Source organism: Microtus pennsylvanicus, chromosome 8, assembly GCF_037038515.1.
Source record: "Microtus pennsylvanicus isolate mMicPen1 chromosome 8, mMicPen1.hap1, whole genome shotgun sequence".
In the NCBI taxonomy this organism is placed as follows: domain Eukaryota; kingdom Metazoa; phylum Chordata; class Mammalia; order Rodentia; family Cricetidae; genus Microtus; species Microtus pennsylvanicus.
The window spans coordinates 73383691-73399242 of NC_134586.1; the positions used below are offsets into that span (position 1 = coordinate 73383691).

Sequence of the window (15552 nt, forward strand, 5' to 3'; positions counted from 1 at the left end):
AAAAAGTAAAGAAAACCCACAGAAACAACTAACTTGGGATCACAGCTCACAGAGACTGAGCTGACAACCAGGGAGCCTGCATGGGACTGCCCTCTGCATATATGTGACAGTTGTGTAACTTGGTCTTCTTGTGGGACTCCTAAAAATGGGAGCAGGGGCTGTCTCTGACTCTTTTTGCTGGCTCTTGGGGTCCTTTTCCTCATACTGGGTTGCCTTACCCAGCCTTAATACAAGGGGAAGTGCTTAGTCTAACTACAATTTGATATGACATGTTTGGTTGATATCCATGGGACGCCTGTTCCTTTCTGAATAGAAACAGGGAAGGAGCAGGTTGAGAGGGTGGGCAAGGTAGGGAGGGACCAGGAGGAGAGGAAGGAGGGGCAGCTGTGGTCGGGAAAAAAATGAATAGGTAATTTTCAGAATTACCTTTTCTTTCAATTACTTTTATTTCATGTGTAAAGATGCTTTGCTTGCATTTGTGAATATGTACCACATACATGACAGGTGCCCTTAGAGGCCAGAGCAGGGCATCAGATCCTCTGAAGCTGAAGTCATAGAGAGTAGTGAGCTGCCATGTGGCTGCCGAGAATTCAGTCTGGGTCCTCCAGAGGAGCATCCAGTGCTTTTACCCACTGAGCTAGGGCTCGCAGCCCACGTTTTAGTCCTCGACTAAGAACATAAGACCTAATATATTTCCCCATGAGTTTTTTGCGAAGTTCGGATTACAGGTATCATTGCAAATCTTTTGCCTTTTTGATTACACCTTTCACACAGTCCTTAAAAACAAGCTCATAGCCTTGAAGTTGGCCTGGGGCTGGACTGGACCAGTGGGATTTAGGAAGAAGACTGCTTATCTGCTCATTGGCTCCTCTTTAATTTTTCCCAGTTCTGCAAGAAAAGCTGTGGTATCCTCACCACCCCTCTCCTTCAAAATCCCATCTTCCTCACCTGCTAGAGGTCCCCCACGGCAGGCAGCAGGAATCGAAGGGCACATTCTCGGGCTGGACCATCCCTGTTTGTTTTCCTTGCAGCAGCTTGCTCTCCAGCTCGGGTGTTCTTCAGGACTTCCCATGTTTGTGTTTTATCTTTGTAGGAAAGGAAAGATCTCTCTACTTGAGTGCTGTTCTGGAAGCTAGCTCAGATCTATCTTTTCCTTTTCCGCCTCTTGTTGGTCGCCGTTGTCATCTTTTATTTCAGGCTGGGATCCATCCCTGCAACTTTAGAGGCTCATTCATCCATACATCATTGACACTTTTAGCTCACGGAAATGTCTGCAGCATTTTAGCATTAAAAAAAAAAAATCCCCACTCCCCCGTGTCTGGCCATCAGAGGACAATTTGCAGGAACTGGTTCTCTCCACTATGTGTTCCAAAGATGGAACTCTGATTAGGTTTGGCTTCAAGTGCCTTTATCCAATGAGCTACCTTGCCAGATCTGTTTATCATTTTTAAGTATACAACTCGGTGACATGTAATGCTGCCTGCTCCGTCTGAAAACAATCATAACTTTGGAGTGGTTGATGAGTTTTTAATTTCGGGTGAGATGAGCTCACCAAGGTGACAAACACCCATTCTGAAGTGTCCATGACATCTCAAGCACTTAGCACTCACAGATGCTTGTTGCATGACAGAATGACGCCTCCCTGGCTAACTTCTTTTGCAGTCGCAGATCCAAACAAACATACCCTTTTCACTAGGCTGGGGTGTCATCGGAAGTCGGACGCTGGTGACCCGGTAGGAGGCGCCCCACGGGCCCTATTGTCGCTTTCGGTTTGCCCGGGTCGGGCACCTCTCTGAGAAGTCGCGCCCCCCCCACTGGCCCGCGGGCCCGCCCCGCCCCGCGGCTTCCTCCTGGACCGCGGGCACTGAGGCCGCACAGGGCAGAGGAGCCGGAGCCGGCAAGCAGGCTGTGGCGGCGGCGGCTGCAGAGGCGATGGTGAGATGGGCAGGGGCAGAGGGCGATTGTGAAGGGGCGTAAGGTGGGAGCCCGAACCCCAGGGGTGTGGGTCACACTGGTCGCATGGGCCAGACCCAAACTTTGCAGGCAGCGGGTATAAGAGACTCAGAGTGCGCCCCGTCGGGGCGGAGTGAGCGGAACTGCAGCTTCCCACGCTCCTGCCCCAATACCGGGCAAGACACTTAACCTCCACAAGCTTTCTTTTCCGTGCCATAAAGTAGGGGCAGCAGCAATACCTACCTACCTTAGTAGGTCCTTGAGAGGTTAAAGGAGATGTTTATGGTTGGTGTTGCCAGACACTCAGAACCCTCTGCTAAGAAGTAGTAGGTAATGTGATGACCTCTACAGGTCTTCCTGGGGCTCAGAGCGCCAGTGCTGGCCCAAGGGCTGGAAACCTGAGTAGATGCCTGGGCGAGGTCCGCTGTAGGCCGGCTGCTGAAGGATAAACACTTTCCCCAGGGAAAGAGAAAATAAGTTGTTTGCTAGAACAGTCCCTTGAAATTATCAGTGTGACACAGGCTGACTCTTTCCTAACCTCTACCTAGTGACATAATCCTGAGTTAAGTCACCCATACCTGTTGCAGACCTGCCATTTCCAAGGTGCTGGAGACCTCTGGTGCCAGGATGACCCTCCCCTTGAGACTCCTGGGAGGATGGGCCAGACTGGAAGCAAGTTCAGTCCTCTAAGGCTGGATGGATGTGGCCTGGCTAGTGGTGGCAATGCCTGGATGGCTTCGTCTCTAGGGAACGGGAGGCAGGAAAGGGAAGTGGGGCAGGAAAGTAGTCCTAAGCTTTGAGGCCACACCAGGAAACTGAGGGAGTCTCTGAGAATGGGCTCGAGCTGAGAGCCCACTTCCTAGAGTGCAGGGTAAGAGATGGGAGGAGGTAGGGGGTGAGCTTCCAGAGCGCCCCCAGCTCCTGGGGAGCTGAAACGAAGGTTAGCAGGTTAGCTATCTGGCTCTACGGGAGAACCTTGAGATGCTCACAGGTGCATTCCGGGTAAAGGGGGTTCAGAGCCAGGAAGGGGGCTCATTGTTCCTCCAGCCTGTCTCCAGCTCCATCAGCTAACTCTTCCTCCCTTCTTGTCCCCCTTTCTAGCTCCACCTCTTTCCCTTTGCCACCCACCCCTCTGACTACCTAATTACCCCACCCCTTTCCTTTCCTTCCCTTTTCTTCTCCGTGACTCACGGGGTCAAAAAGGATATAGCAGTTCTTTTGTGCCACTAGCACAGAACAAAGCGATGATTGGGAAGATGGAAAGCGAGCAATCTTTTTTTTTGCAGTGTACAAGTGTGGTGTGCATGCTTGTTCACATGTGTGGGCAGGTTCGTGTTTAGGTGCAGATGGAAGTCAGAGGTTGATGTCAGCTCTCTCAGTCAACAGCTCTCTGCTCTGATTACGAGGCCCGGTCTAGGGCTGAACCCGGAGCTCTCCAGCTTGTCCAGGGTAGCTTTTCCTCGAGGTCCCTGTTCCTGCACCCTGACACATGGACTGCCTGACTTTTATGTGGGTGCCCTGGAGTCAAACTCAGCTTTTCATACGAGTGCAGGAGGAGCCTTATGCGTGGAGCCATCTCTCCAGAACCATAAATAAGTTTTTTAAAAAGACTTGATCGTATGTGTATAAATGTTTTCCCCACATGTGTGAATGTGCATGTGGAGTCCAGAGGAGGGTGTTGGTTCACCTCATAGTGGAATGGTAGATGACGGTGAACTACCAACTGGGAACTGAACCCAGGTCCTCTGGAAAAGCAGCAAGTGCTCTTAACCTCTGAGTCAGCTCTCCAGCCTCACTATAAATAATTTTAAAAATTACTTAGCTTGCTTGTTTGTTTTTTGGGGGACAAAGTCTCGTATAGGTCAGGTTGGCTCTCACTATAAAGCTGAACCACCACGCCTGACTAGAATTAACTATTTTTTTTTTGAGGCAGTCTTGCTATTTAACCCTTAACCTACCTATGCAGACAAAGCTGGCCTTGAAACTGCAGCAATGCTCCTGCCTCTGCCTCCCAAGTACTGGGATTACAATTATCTGGTACCATGCCCAGCTATTGAATAATTCTTTTAGTTAGTTTGTTTGTTTTTATTTTTGTTTTTTCTTGAGACAAGATCCCACTATGTAGATTGGACTGGCCTCGAACTCTGCCTACTGAGTTCTGGGATTAAATAGGTCCACAACAATGCTCAGTCAAAAATAATTCTTGAAGTCATTCATCTGACAGAATCTGTGTGTGTAGTCACAGGCCTCTCGTTTGAACCCAGCATCAAGTGGCTGGTAGTCTTTAGCCCCCTCTCTCTGTAACTAGTTTAGCTTAGGGTTTAGACTTGTGGCCCCTGGAGTCTGGCCGTTCTACCCTCAGATCAGTTACCTACTGACTCCGGACAACTCTGGGCTGTAAAACAGGGATGATAACACTGTCCAGTGGGTTATTGTAAAGACTGAGCCAGATCCCCCGTGCACAGCTGGTCAGTGCTGCTCAGGTTATGTACCCACTGAAAAGTGTCTGTTGCTAGTGTTCAAGACTTAAGGCCTGTAGCCCCAACACTCAGGGGCAGAGGCAGGAGGACCCCCAAGTCTCAGGCGAGCCTGTGCTGTTTATTGAGAATCTCTTTCATTGTTTTTTTTAAATTAGAATTTCTGAAAGGGCTGCAGTATGTGACGTCCTAGGTTCAATCCCCAGGACCACACAAATAAACAAGATCTCAATAGCCTGTGGGACCTGAGCAAAAGAAAGCCGAGGCTGGGTCAGAGCAGCAGTTCTCGAGGATCCACGGAAGGTTCCCCACTTAGACAAGATGATAGTGTGCAACAGGGAAGACCTTGGCTGGTTATGCATCTCATAAGGAAGGAAAGAAAAGGAAAAGGTGACTCTCTTGAGGAACATATACCCGCACCTAAGATGTCCTTACTAAGGTCCCCAACTTCTTCATGGTGGGGGGGATGGTGTTGGCTGGAGTGGTGGCTCAGTGCTGCTTTTCCAGGGACCTGGGTTAGATTCCCAGCACCCCTCTCCAGATGCCAAGTTCCAAAGAACCTGACTTCCTCAGGCAGGCACATGGTGCACATACAAACATGCAAGCAAAAACATCCATACACACAGAAATAAAAAATGAATAAATAAATCTTGGGGGAAAAAAGAGTGGGCAAAAGGAGCCAAGTGTGCATGATGGTATACACGTAGTGAGTTCAAGGCCATCCTGGAAAGAAAAAGAAAATGGGCTGGAGAGATGCCTTATTGGTTAAGAGCAATGACTGCTTCTACAGAGGACCTGAGCCCAGTCCCCAGTCTCCATTTTAGGTGGTTCATCTGGCCAGTGCCTGAAGAGACCAGATAGGTTGTTAGATGCCCTGGAACTGGAGTTACAGGTGGTTGTACCCATCTCATGGGTGCTTGCAGTCAAAGCAAGGTCCTCAGGAAGACCAGCCTTCTCTCTGGCCCCCATAAATATTTTTTAAAAATAAATCTTAGGGCTGAAGGGATGGCTCATCGGTTAAGAGCACTGGTTGTTCTTGCAGATGACTTGGATTTGACTCCCGGAACCCACACGGCAGCCTACAGCCACCCAAAATTCCAGTTCCATGGAAGTCTGAAATCCTTTTCTGTCTTTCTTGGGCACCAGGCACATACATGGTACCCACACATACCTGCAGGAAAAACATCCATTCACAGAAAATAGATAAATCTAAAAAAAAAAAAAATCTTATGTTTAAAAAAGAAGTCTGTCATAAAAAGGAAAAGTGATGAAAAATTGGTTTCCATTAATACTAATTAGTTATTTATTTGCGTTTAGTGTGGGTCAGGTATTGCTTAGGCTTTTGTTCGTAATATATCCCACAGGGGACTGGAGAGATGGCTCAGTGGTTAAGAGCATTGCCTGTTCTTCCAAAAGTCCTGAGTTCAATTCCCAGCAACCACATGGTGGCTGTAACGAGGTCTGGTGACCTCTTCTGGCCTGCAGACATACACACAGACAGAATATTGTATACATAATAAATAAATAAATATTTAAAAAATATATATCCCACAGTCTGAGCTGGGGTGATGAGCTCTGTGAGGTAAGTACAGTTACCACCACTTTACAAAAGAGGAAGTAGTTGGTCAGAAAGGTCACATCCTCAGGTTAGTTAATCAGCTGGTAAATGGCAGAGCTAGGTAGAATTTGAGGCGAGGGAGGCAGCACACCTTGTTCTTGAGATTGGGTCCTCCTGTCTTCCAGGCCCCCAGCAATGAGGTTATAAGTGCTCACCAATCACACGGTTTTTACATGGGTATGAGCTAACAGGCTCTGGGAATTTTCCTCTACCATGTCACGTGCTCTGCCCCCCCTCCTTGTGCTAGGGTTATGTTCACGCGTGGTCACACCCTACTTCTTGTTTTTAAGAGGCAGAGGCAGGGAAATATCTGTGAGTTCAAGCAGCCTAGCTGGTCTATATATTGAATTCCATGCCAACCAGAGGTATGTAAAACGAAACAAAACTGGGCAGGGCAGGAGGACGTGCTTAATGAGAGATCGAAGGTCTGAAGCTCTCCGCAAGCACGTGTGTGTGTGTGTATGTGTGTGTGTGTGTGTATGTGTGTTCCTGTTCTAGCACTCTCTACCACATCCCTTTGAGACTAAGGCTTTTACCAAACCTGGAGCCAGAATGGCAGCCCGTAACCAATAATCCTCTCCCTTTGCTCGCTAGGTAGCTGGGGGTATTAGGATGTGCAACCATAACTGGCTTTTTACATGGGTACTTGGGATCTGAACTCAGGAGCAAGCACTTTTACCCACTGAGCCATCTGCCCAGCCTACACACCCCAGCCTCTGCCTCTAGAAGGTCTCATGTTGTCCGAGAATTTCCAGTTCTCTTGCCTCTGTCTCTGAAGCGTTGGGATTGCAGGTGTGTGTCATGCCTAATGTTTTTGTTTTGTTTTTGAGACAGATCGTACTACATAGCCTAGGCTGGCCAGGGACTGGAGATTCCCCAGTTATGCATGCCACTACCCCCGACTTGGTTGGGTTTTATCACTTCCTCCACACTGATTTCCACCCCTTGACTTCTGCTGCTTTCCCTAGCCCTGCCCAGCCTCTCCACCCTCTGCCAGGTCCCTTCACTAGTGGGCTGTGTCCCTGTCTCTGCCAGAATGACCCAGCTCCATTCCAGTACCTGCCCTTTTGATTACAATTCTGACCCTTGTAATCTCCTTACTCCTTGGGTGACTAGGACACTTTATGTCTCGTGTGGAACTTTACCCTTCTATGATGGCACCACGTATTTCTCTTTCTCAGCTAGGGAGAGCTCTTCCTGAAAACAGGTACAGTTCATCCAGAAAATATCTGTCATGTGTCTGCCAGCTGCCAGGCCCTTGGCTGAGTGACAAGTGGCACAGGGCAGCTTGGCCCTTGCCCTGTTTGCTCAGCTCTTCCCTGACACTTTTCCTAGCAATTTCTCTTTCATGCTGTGAGCAGAGACCTGTGTATGTAGTTAGGGTCCTTTTATCTTTGGTTGAGGAGACCAAAGTGGGCTGGGATTTGGTGGCTGTGTTCCCTGGAACATACGTATCCTTTTGGGTCTGGGGCCCATCTTGGCTCCCCATAGGCGTAGGCCTGGTTTTGCTGGAGAGGAGAAAGGCTCTGGACTGTAGTTGGAGCACAGCCAGCTCTCCATAGAAAGTGAGCCTGTATGGGAATAAGATAACAACAGCTGTAGAATCTGGAACACAAGAACAGAGCTGGGGATGTAGTTCAGCGGGTAGAGTGCTTGCCTGAGCGTGAATGAAGCCCCGGGCTTTCATCTCCAGCAGCACATACACTGGGCATGGTAGAGCACACTTGTACTAGTACTGCGAAATGAGACTAAAAAGGGGCAGAAATACAAGGTCATTTTTGGCTGTATAGTGCGTTGGAGGCCAACCTGGGCTAAACAAGATTTTGTCAAAAGAAAAAAGAAAAGAAAAGGAAAAAGTTAAAAGGTAAAGAAAGGGGAAGATGCTGGGGCTATGGCTCCATAGTTAGCAGCACCTGTCACTGGTGCGTCAGCATTGGTAGGGCTTTCTGGTTACCAGACTCTTCCAGGTTCAGTGAGAGACCCAGTCGACAGAGCAGGACACTGGCATCATCCTCTGGCCTCTGGGTGCATTGCAAGTAGGCGCTCCAGCAAAACCACTAACAATACACTCATAAGCTACCCAGAGTTGGGGACAGACAGACAGACAGGGGCTGTGAAATGGCTCAGCGGGCAAAGCGCTTTCCACACAAGCCTGCTGACCAGAGTTCAATCCCCAGAATCCATGGGAAAGTGGACAAGTTGTCCTCCGACCTCCACATCTGTGTCCCCTTACAATCATAAAAACGAAAATACCCACAGCATCTCACCAAATGGTGATTCTCGTTTTCAAATCCCATTCCCAAATCTGTGCTTTGGAGTTCTGGGATGTGGGGAGGTTCAAACAATGGAGCCTTGTCCAACAATGCAGTCGTCAGGCGGGGATGACAAGTGACTCAGGAACGGGAGGACGCATGAGTCCCCTGTTCTCTTCACTGCTGCCTTGGATTCCAGCCTCTGAGCACCTTCTGCCTCCTTAGTTTGCCCGCACCACTCTAAAAACAAGCTGTTTTTCTGGCTCTTGGGTAAATATTGACCTGTTGGGGTTTCAGGTGCCTGTCCCTCGAAACTCCTGCTGAGCTAGATAAGCAAATCAGGAGAACCTCTCTTGAGACTAAGGGTTCCTTTTGGTTAGGCGATCAAGCAGCCAGCCCCTTTACTGGGTCCTTGGCAGCCGGCCCCTTTACTGGGTCCTTGGCGTGATCAGCATTGTGCTGGCCTCCCAGGCTTAAGGATGCCAGCGGATGGACTAGGATGCTGCCCCCTGCTCTCCCTCTGGGAGCGTGTGACCTAGCTGTGGAGAGAGGACTCATGTGCTGGGAATGCACTGGGGCTGTGTGCAGGGGGGCAGCTGTGATGGTCCTCTGTGAGGATTCTTGCCTGTGGAGGAGGGAAGCCTCTGTGACTACCAGGTCTCTCCCAACACGTATTCTCCAGTTTTAAGTGGAATTCTGTCAAATGCCAACGGGTCTGCTGCTGTGAACAATGGGAGATATGGGCTGGCAGGAAGGGGTGGGGGTTGATGCTCTGTGAAAAGGAGATAGATTAGGGATGGGCTGGGAAGGACTAGGCTAAGGGGAGGGAGTTTCCCCGTGGTTTGCTAATCCTCTGGTATTTGTCTTCCTGACGAGATCTGCTCCTGGTCTCAGCACGTGACATCAAGAGACAGCAGCCTTTTGCCCCCATTCTCTTACCCTCTTCCCCTCTCTCCCTCTTTTCCTTTCATACCCCCCCCCCCCATTGAAATGTGTGCCCATCTCGGGTCTCCAAAACAAACTGGGTTTCTTGGTTAGGTGAAGCAGTGCCAAAGATTGTCACTTGGATTCCATTGAAAACTACAGATCCCAGTGAAGTCCTGGGTGACTAGAAGGCTGGAGGCCAAAGGCCAGAGGGTCTCAGGTTCCCAGGAGGAGAGGAAATAGAAGGTGGTCACTGAGGTGGAGAGTAGGTTAGCTCAGAGGCAGAACTGGCCTGACTGGTCAGCTGTCTAAAGAGGCAGAGATGAGCTGCTCAGTTGGGGAGGGGTTCTAGGCAGGGATGCTGATATGGCCTGGTCTCCAATGACCTTTCTGTCCTGCGGAGTGGATTTTTTTTTCTTGCCTGGCTTCCTGCTCTTTGCCACTTCTTGGGCTCAGTGGGAAGTCATAGGACAGATGCCAACACTGGGTAGATGTCATCTTGGAGCAGGTGAACAAAGCATCTGCTTTGTGGGAAGGTGGAGATCCGGGAAGTTCCCAGTTTGAGCTAACATAGAAGAAGCCGAGATACTGAAATCCAGAGAGGATGGACAAGTATCCCGGAGGTCAACCGCTCAGAAGGCAGCCCTTTAACCTGAATAGCTCATGCCTTTACACACAAAAGATGCTATTACTCATCTGCCATACCCAGACATTGTAGGGGAGCAGGGAGTTCAGGTCCTTTGTGCCAGGAGGAAGGCTCCTGGGTGGGGAACTCTTGCATCCTTGACCTTGGGCTTGGTGCTCAGGCAGGGAAAGAATTGGAGCGATGCCAGCAGCAGGCGGACGAAGTGACGGAAATCATGCTCGACAATTACCAAAAGGTCCTAGAGCGGGATGGCAAGCTGGCAGAGCTGGAGCAGCGCTCGCACAAGCTCCTGGACATGGTGTGTGGCCCCGGGGAATGGGGAAGGGACAGAGCTCTTAGGCTGTGGTGGGGAGGCTAGAGGTGGGGTCTGGGACTTCTAGTTTCCTACTAGAGGATTTTAGAAAGATACACTTGGGTTGGGGCTATAGCTCAGCTGATAGGGTGCTTAGCTAGCATGTGCAGCCCTGGGCTCACTCCCCAGCATGGTGTGAAACACAGCAGTGTACACCTGTGATGCTAGCACTCAAGGGATCCAGAGGACCTGAAGCTCATTCTCAGTCACACAGTAAGTCCAAGCCAGAGCTGCAGGAGACACTGTCTTACAAACAAATATAAACAAATAACCTAAGAAGTCTTTGGAGTTGTGTGCATTCCTAGCGGTCATGGGCTAGGTGGGTGTGAGCTAGCAGGGTCGAGAGTCAAGTGTTACAGCAGTGTTTGAGGTCAGGAGCCAGGTCGGAAGGGTTCCAGAGTACAGTGAGTGGAGGGGCAGCAAACAGGACAGGGGGATGCTGGCATGCAGATGGAGAGCTGCCTTTGAGGTCCTGTGGAACCGTTAACTCTCTTTCTCTCGGTGTCTCTGGGTATCCACAGAGTTTGGCCTTCAGCAAGACAACCAATACTCTAGCCCAAAAGAAACGCTGGGAGAACATCCGGTGCCGGGTCTACTTGGGGCTGGCAGTGGCTGGTGGCCTTCTCATCATCCTGATTGTGCTGCTGGTCACCTTTCTTCCGACGAGCGAAGGGGAAAGTAGTCAACCATAGGACTTGGATGCAGGAACTGCCGTACGAACTGGAACTGACCCAGCCAGGCCTGGAGGAGAGGCTGAAGGACTGCACAGGCCTGTCCTGGTCTCCAGGGAATCCTGGTGTTTGCGTCTGTCTGGGCCTCCCCACTGAGTGCTGAAGGGCATCTTGGATGTGTGCACCTCTACATCCCCCATTATGTCATGGACTGGCCCTTGAGGGCAGCCTGCTACAGTGGCCCTACTAAGTTGCACCGCTGGAGCTGAGTAAAAGCTGCTGTTTGGTTAAAAGGGTGCTCTCTCTTTCTCTCTCTCTCTAACACACACCCCACAGACACAGAAATATAACAGACACACATACATCACAGACACAGATGTGTACATACATACTCCAGACACAGAAATACCTCATACACACACACATACACATCCCACGGGCCCAGAAACATACTATATACACACACATATACACTAAATTAATGTAATTTTATTTGTTTTTTTAAATATTTTTTATATTTTATTTATTTATTATGTATACAATATTCTGTCTGTGTGTCTGCCTGAAGGCCAGAAGAGGGCATCAGATCTCATTTCAGATAGTTGTGAGCCACCATGTGGTTGCTGGGAATTGAACTCAGGACCTTTGGAAGAGCAGGCAATGCTCTTAACCACTGAGCCATCTCTCTAGCCCTTAATGTAATTTTAAAAAGAAAAAAAGATTTTCCTTTAGGATACCTCCTTCCTTTCCTCTCCTCCTTGATCTTGCCCTTCACAGACAGACCTTTATGTAATATAGGGGCACGGACACAGCAGCCCACAAAACAGACCTTTTTGTGGAAAATGAAAATCCATCATTTCTGACGTCTTGAGGGTTGTCAGAGGACCAACAGGACTCCAGATGGAAGAACGGAGAAGAAGGGGCTTGCTGGGAATCCAGCTCAGTTCTTAAGAGTGCTTGCCTAGTATGAACAAAGTCCTGGCTTTGATGGTGGCGCACACATCTATAGTCCCAGCACTCAGGACATAAAGGCAGGAAGATTACAATGTCAAGATCATCCTTGGCTACAGTTAGATAATGTCAGTCTGGACTATGTGAGACCCTGCCTCAAAAGCAAAAAGGTGGCTGCAGAGATGGCTCAGTGGTTAAGAAGGCATACTGCCCTTGCAGAAAACCCGCATTTGCACGTTCAGTCCCATCTCTCAAGTCAGGCATTTCATAACTACCTGTATGTCCAGCTTCAGGAAGAGCATCCCTCTGTGGGCACCTGCACTTAAGTGTACACACACACACACACACACACTTTAAGCAAACAGAAAACATGCTGAGAAATAATCCCATAAAGTGTTTCCCTTGAAAATACAGGGACCTGCGTTACATCTCCAGAACCCCTTTTAAAAAGCCAGGTGTATAGTCCAATATGATAGCATTAACCTTGATCTAAGCACTGGGGGTGTGGGGACAGGTAGATCTCTGTGAGATTGATAGCCTGATCTACACAGTGAGACTTTCTCTCAACACATAAACAAATAAACAATAAACAATATGGTGGCCTTGTACATCCAGAACTGGGAAGGTAGAGACAGACAAACCCCTGGGGAATCACTAACCCCCAGCCTAGCCTAATTGGTGAGCGCCAAGCCAATAAGAGATGCCGTTTCAAAACTGATCTGGTGAGTAAAGACTGTGGAGTTGGGGGCTGGAGAGATGGCTCAGCAGTTAAGAGCACTGACTGTTCTTCCAGAGGACTTGGGGTTCAATTCCCAGCACTCACATGGCGGCTCACAACTGTCCTGTAACTCCAATATCCTCACACAGATATACATGCAGGCAAAACACCAATATACATAAAAATAAATAATTTTTTTTAAAAAAAGACTGTGGCATTGTAGCTGGTCTGGTATGTTTGTGCACACCTTGCCCAGCTCTTGGAAGGCAGAGGTAGGCAGATCTCTGTGAGTTTCAGGTCAGCCTGGTCTACAGGGTGAGTTCCAGGATAGCCAGGGCTACACAGAGAAACCCTGTCTTGAAAAAACAAAACACAATAATAACAATGCTAATCTCCTCTTTATCGCCACTAGTTTCTCAGCTCCAGCTAACCAGCATGGATTGTCCTAGCAGAGCTAAGATTCACCTCGGTAGTGCCAGCCTCTTGTTAATCACCACTGGGTCTTCAGCCCCAGCTGACCAGAGACACAGATTCGTTTTTGCTTGTTTGTTTGTATTTTTTTTATTTTGAGATATGGTTTCTCTGGTTATCCCTGGCTGTCCTGGAACTTGCTTTGTAGACCAGGCTGGACTTGAGCTCACAGAGATCTGCCTGCTTCTGCCTCCAGAGTACTAGGATTGAAGATGTGTGCCACTACCACCCGGCTAAGCCACAGATTCTCAATTCAAATATATCTCACAAACAGCCCTGGCAGAGTCTTTAAGGGACTCTTAGTGTGGGAGGTCCTTCTGTCTATGTGTTGCTTTTCTTGGTTAATAAATAAAGAAACTGCCTTGGCCTGTTGATAGGGCAGAACTTAGGTAGGCAGGGAGATGGAACTGAATGCTGGGAGAAAGAAGGGTGGAGTCAGAGACGCTGTGGATCCACTGCCAGAGATAGACATGCTAGAACTTCGTTGGTAGGTCATGACCTCATAGTGGATACTCATATTAATGGAGATGGGTTAAATTAATATGTGAGAGTTAGCCAATAAGAAGTTAGAGCTAATGGGCCAAGCAGTGATTTAATTAATATAGTTTCTGTGTGGTTATTTTGGTTCTGGGCAGCTGGGACTAGCAAGCGGTTCCCTGCAACAGACTCTCAAACTTGCCTCTGAAATGTCTTTAAGCCAGGCCTTCATCAGCTGCATGGCTGTCAGCATTATTTTCCAAGTTCCCACAAGTTCATTAAGTTCTAAGACTTTAACAACTTTTCCAGCCCAATGTTCCAACTTCCTTGATGGAGGTGGGTCTTGTATCTTATCTGTTGCTTTCATTGGTTAACTAATAAAGAAAAACTGCTTGGCCTGATAGAAAATTAGGTAGGTGGATCAAACAAAACAGAATTCTGGGAGAAAGAAGCCGAGTCAGGCAGTCGCCATGATTCTCCAACCCCAGACGGATGTAGGCTAGAATCCTTCTTGGTAAGCCAGCTCGTGGTGCTACACAGAATATTAGAAATGGGTTAGATCAATATGTAACAGCTAGCCAATAAGAGGCTGGAACTAATGGGCCAAACAGTGTTTAAAAAAATACAGTTTCCGTGTAATTATTTTGGGTAAAGCTAGCCGGGTGGCGGGAAGTGGCCCGCCACTCCTATTTCAACACTTCCTTACCAGTCTTCCCAGATAATATGTTCAGATCTGTCATAGAAATACCCAAGTCCTAGTGCCAATTTCTGTTTTGTTTGCTTCTATTTATTTATTTGGTTTTTTCTCTGTAGAACAGGCTGGCCTCAAACTCACAAGAGATCCCCTGCCTCTTGGTGCTGGGATCTTCCTGAGTGCTGGGATTAAAGGCATGTGTCACCACTGTCTGGCAGTGTTTCCTTTCTATTGTGATAAAACACTATGACCAAAAGCAACTTGTTGAGAAAAGGGTTTATTTCAACTTATAATTGTAGTCCATTATGAAGGGAAGTCAGCACAGAAAATCAGGGCAGGAACTGAGGCAAGAATTGGAGCGGAGGCCATGGAGGAACCCGGCTGCCCGCTTTCTCAGTCTGCTTCCCTATACAGTGCTGGGGTGTCACTGCCTGCAGTGTGCTGGGTCCTTCCATATCCATCACTAATCAAGAAGAGGATTGTCTACAGGCTCGTGGGATGGAGGATTTTTTCAGTGGAGGTTCCTTCTTCTCAGATGACCCTAGCTTATGTCAAGTAAGGGTCATACTGGCTTATTAGTCTTTGTTAGAGGCAATGTCTCCCTAAAAGCCCAAGATGGTCTCTTAAATTCTCAGATTACAGGTATATACCACCATGCCTGCTCTAAGAATTTGTTTCCTTCCCTGGGTTTATTATCATCTTCCTCTGCTGAGAAAGATGGAGGAGATCCCTTTGTACTGTTAAGTAAGTCAGCAACACTTACATTGGGTAAGCCACTTCTGGGGCTCAGATTTCATTTATATAAAAGAGCACAGAGGTAATGAGGGCGCAGCTCCATGGTAGGGCAGGTGCTTGCAGGCTCTGCAGTTAAGCCCCCATGAGAAAAAAAAAAAGCAGAAGGTACCTCACTACAGTATCAGACAATTACAGCGATCAGATATGGGTTTTTGTTCTGTGTCTCTCTTTTTATCCTGTTTTTTAAAATTTTTATTTTTATTTTTTGTGCATTGTTGCTTTTGCCTGTGAGAAGGTGTCAAATCTTAGAGTTGCAGACAGTTGTTAGCTGCCATGTGGGTACTGGGAATTGAACCCAGGTTTTCTGGAAGAGCAGTTAGTGCTCTTAATGGCTGAGCCATCTCTTCAGTGACTCCCCCCCCACCCAACCTTCCAGCTTATCCTGTTTAAGACTCTTACTATGTAACCATGTAACCATCCTCGGGCTGTCACTTTTTTGTTCTGGTTTGGTTTGGTTTAGTTTTTCGAGACAGGGTTTTACTGTGGCTGTACTGGAACTCTCTTTGTAGACCAGGCTGGTCTCGAACTCACAGAGATCTGCCTACCTCTGCGG

General features: G+C 48.3%; 1 protein-coding gene across 1 annotated transcript; it reads left to right on the forward strand.

The window, feature by feature from the left end:
* Positions 1 to 1781: 1781 nt before the first annotated feature.
* Vamp5 (vesicle associated membrane protein 5) lies at positions 1782 to 11186 on the forward strand. The gene is made up of 3 exons (XM_075983827.1): positions 1782 to 1935; positions 10031 to 10168; positions 10744 to 11186. The coding sequence occupies exons 1-3, from the start codon at positions 1933 to 1935 to the stop codon at positions 10912 to 10914; spliced, it is 312 nt and encodes a 103-aa protein (XP_075839942.1). The 5' UTR covers positions 1782 to 1932; the 3' UTR covers positions 10915 to 11186.
* Positions 11187 to 15552: the final 4366 nt, after the last annotated feature.

Bases quoted from the DNA above. Each gene is read 5' to 3' on its own strand.
- Vamp5 (XM_075983827.1), top strand. The intron at 10,169-10,743 runs GTGTGTGGCCCC...GGGTATCCACAG, and splicing joins CGCACAAGCTCCTGGACATG to AGTTTGGCCTTCAGCAAGAC.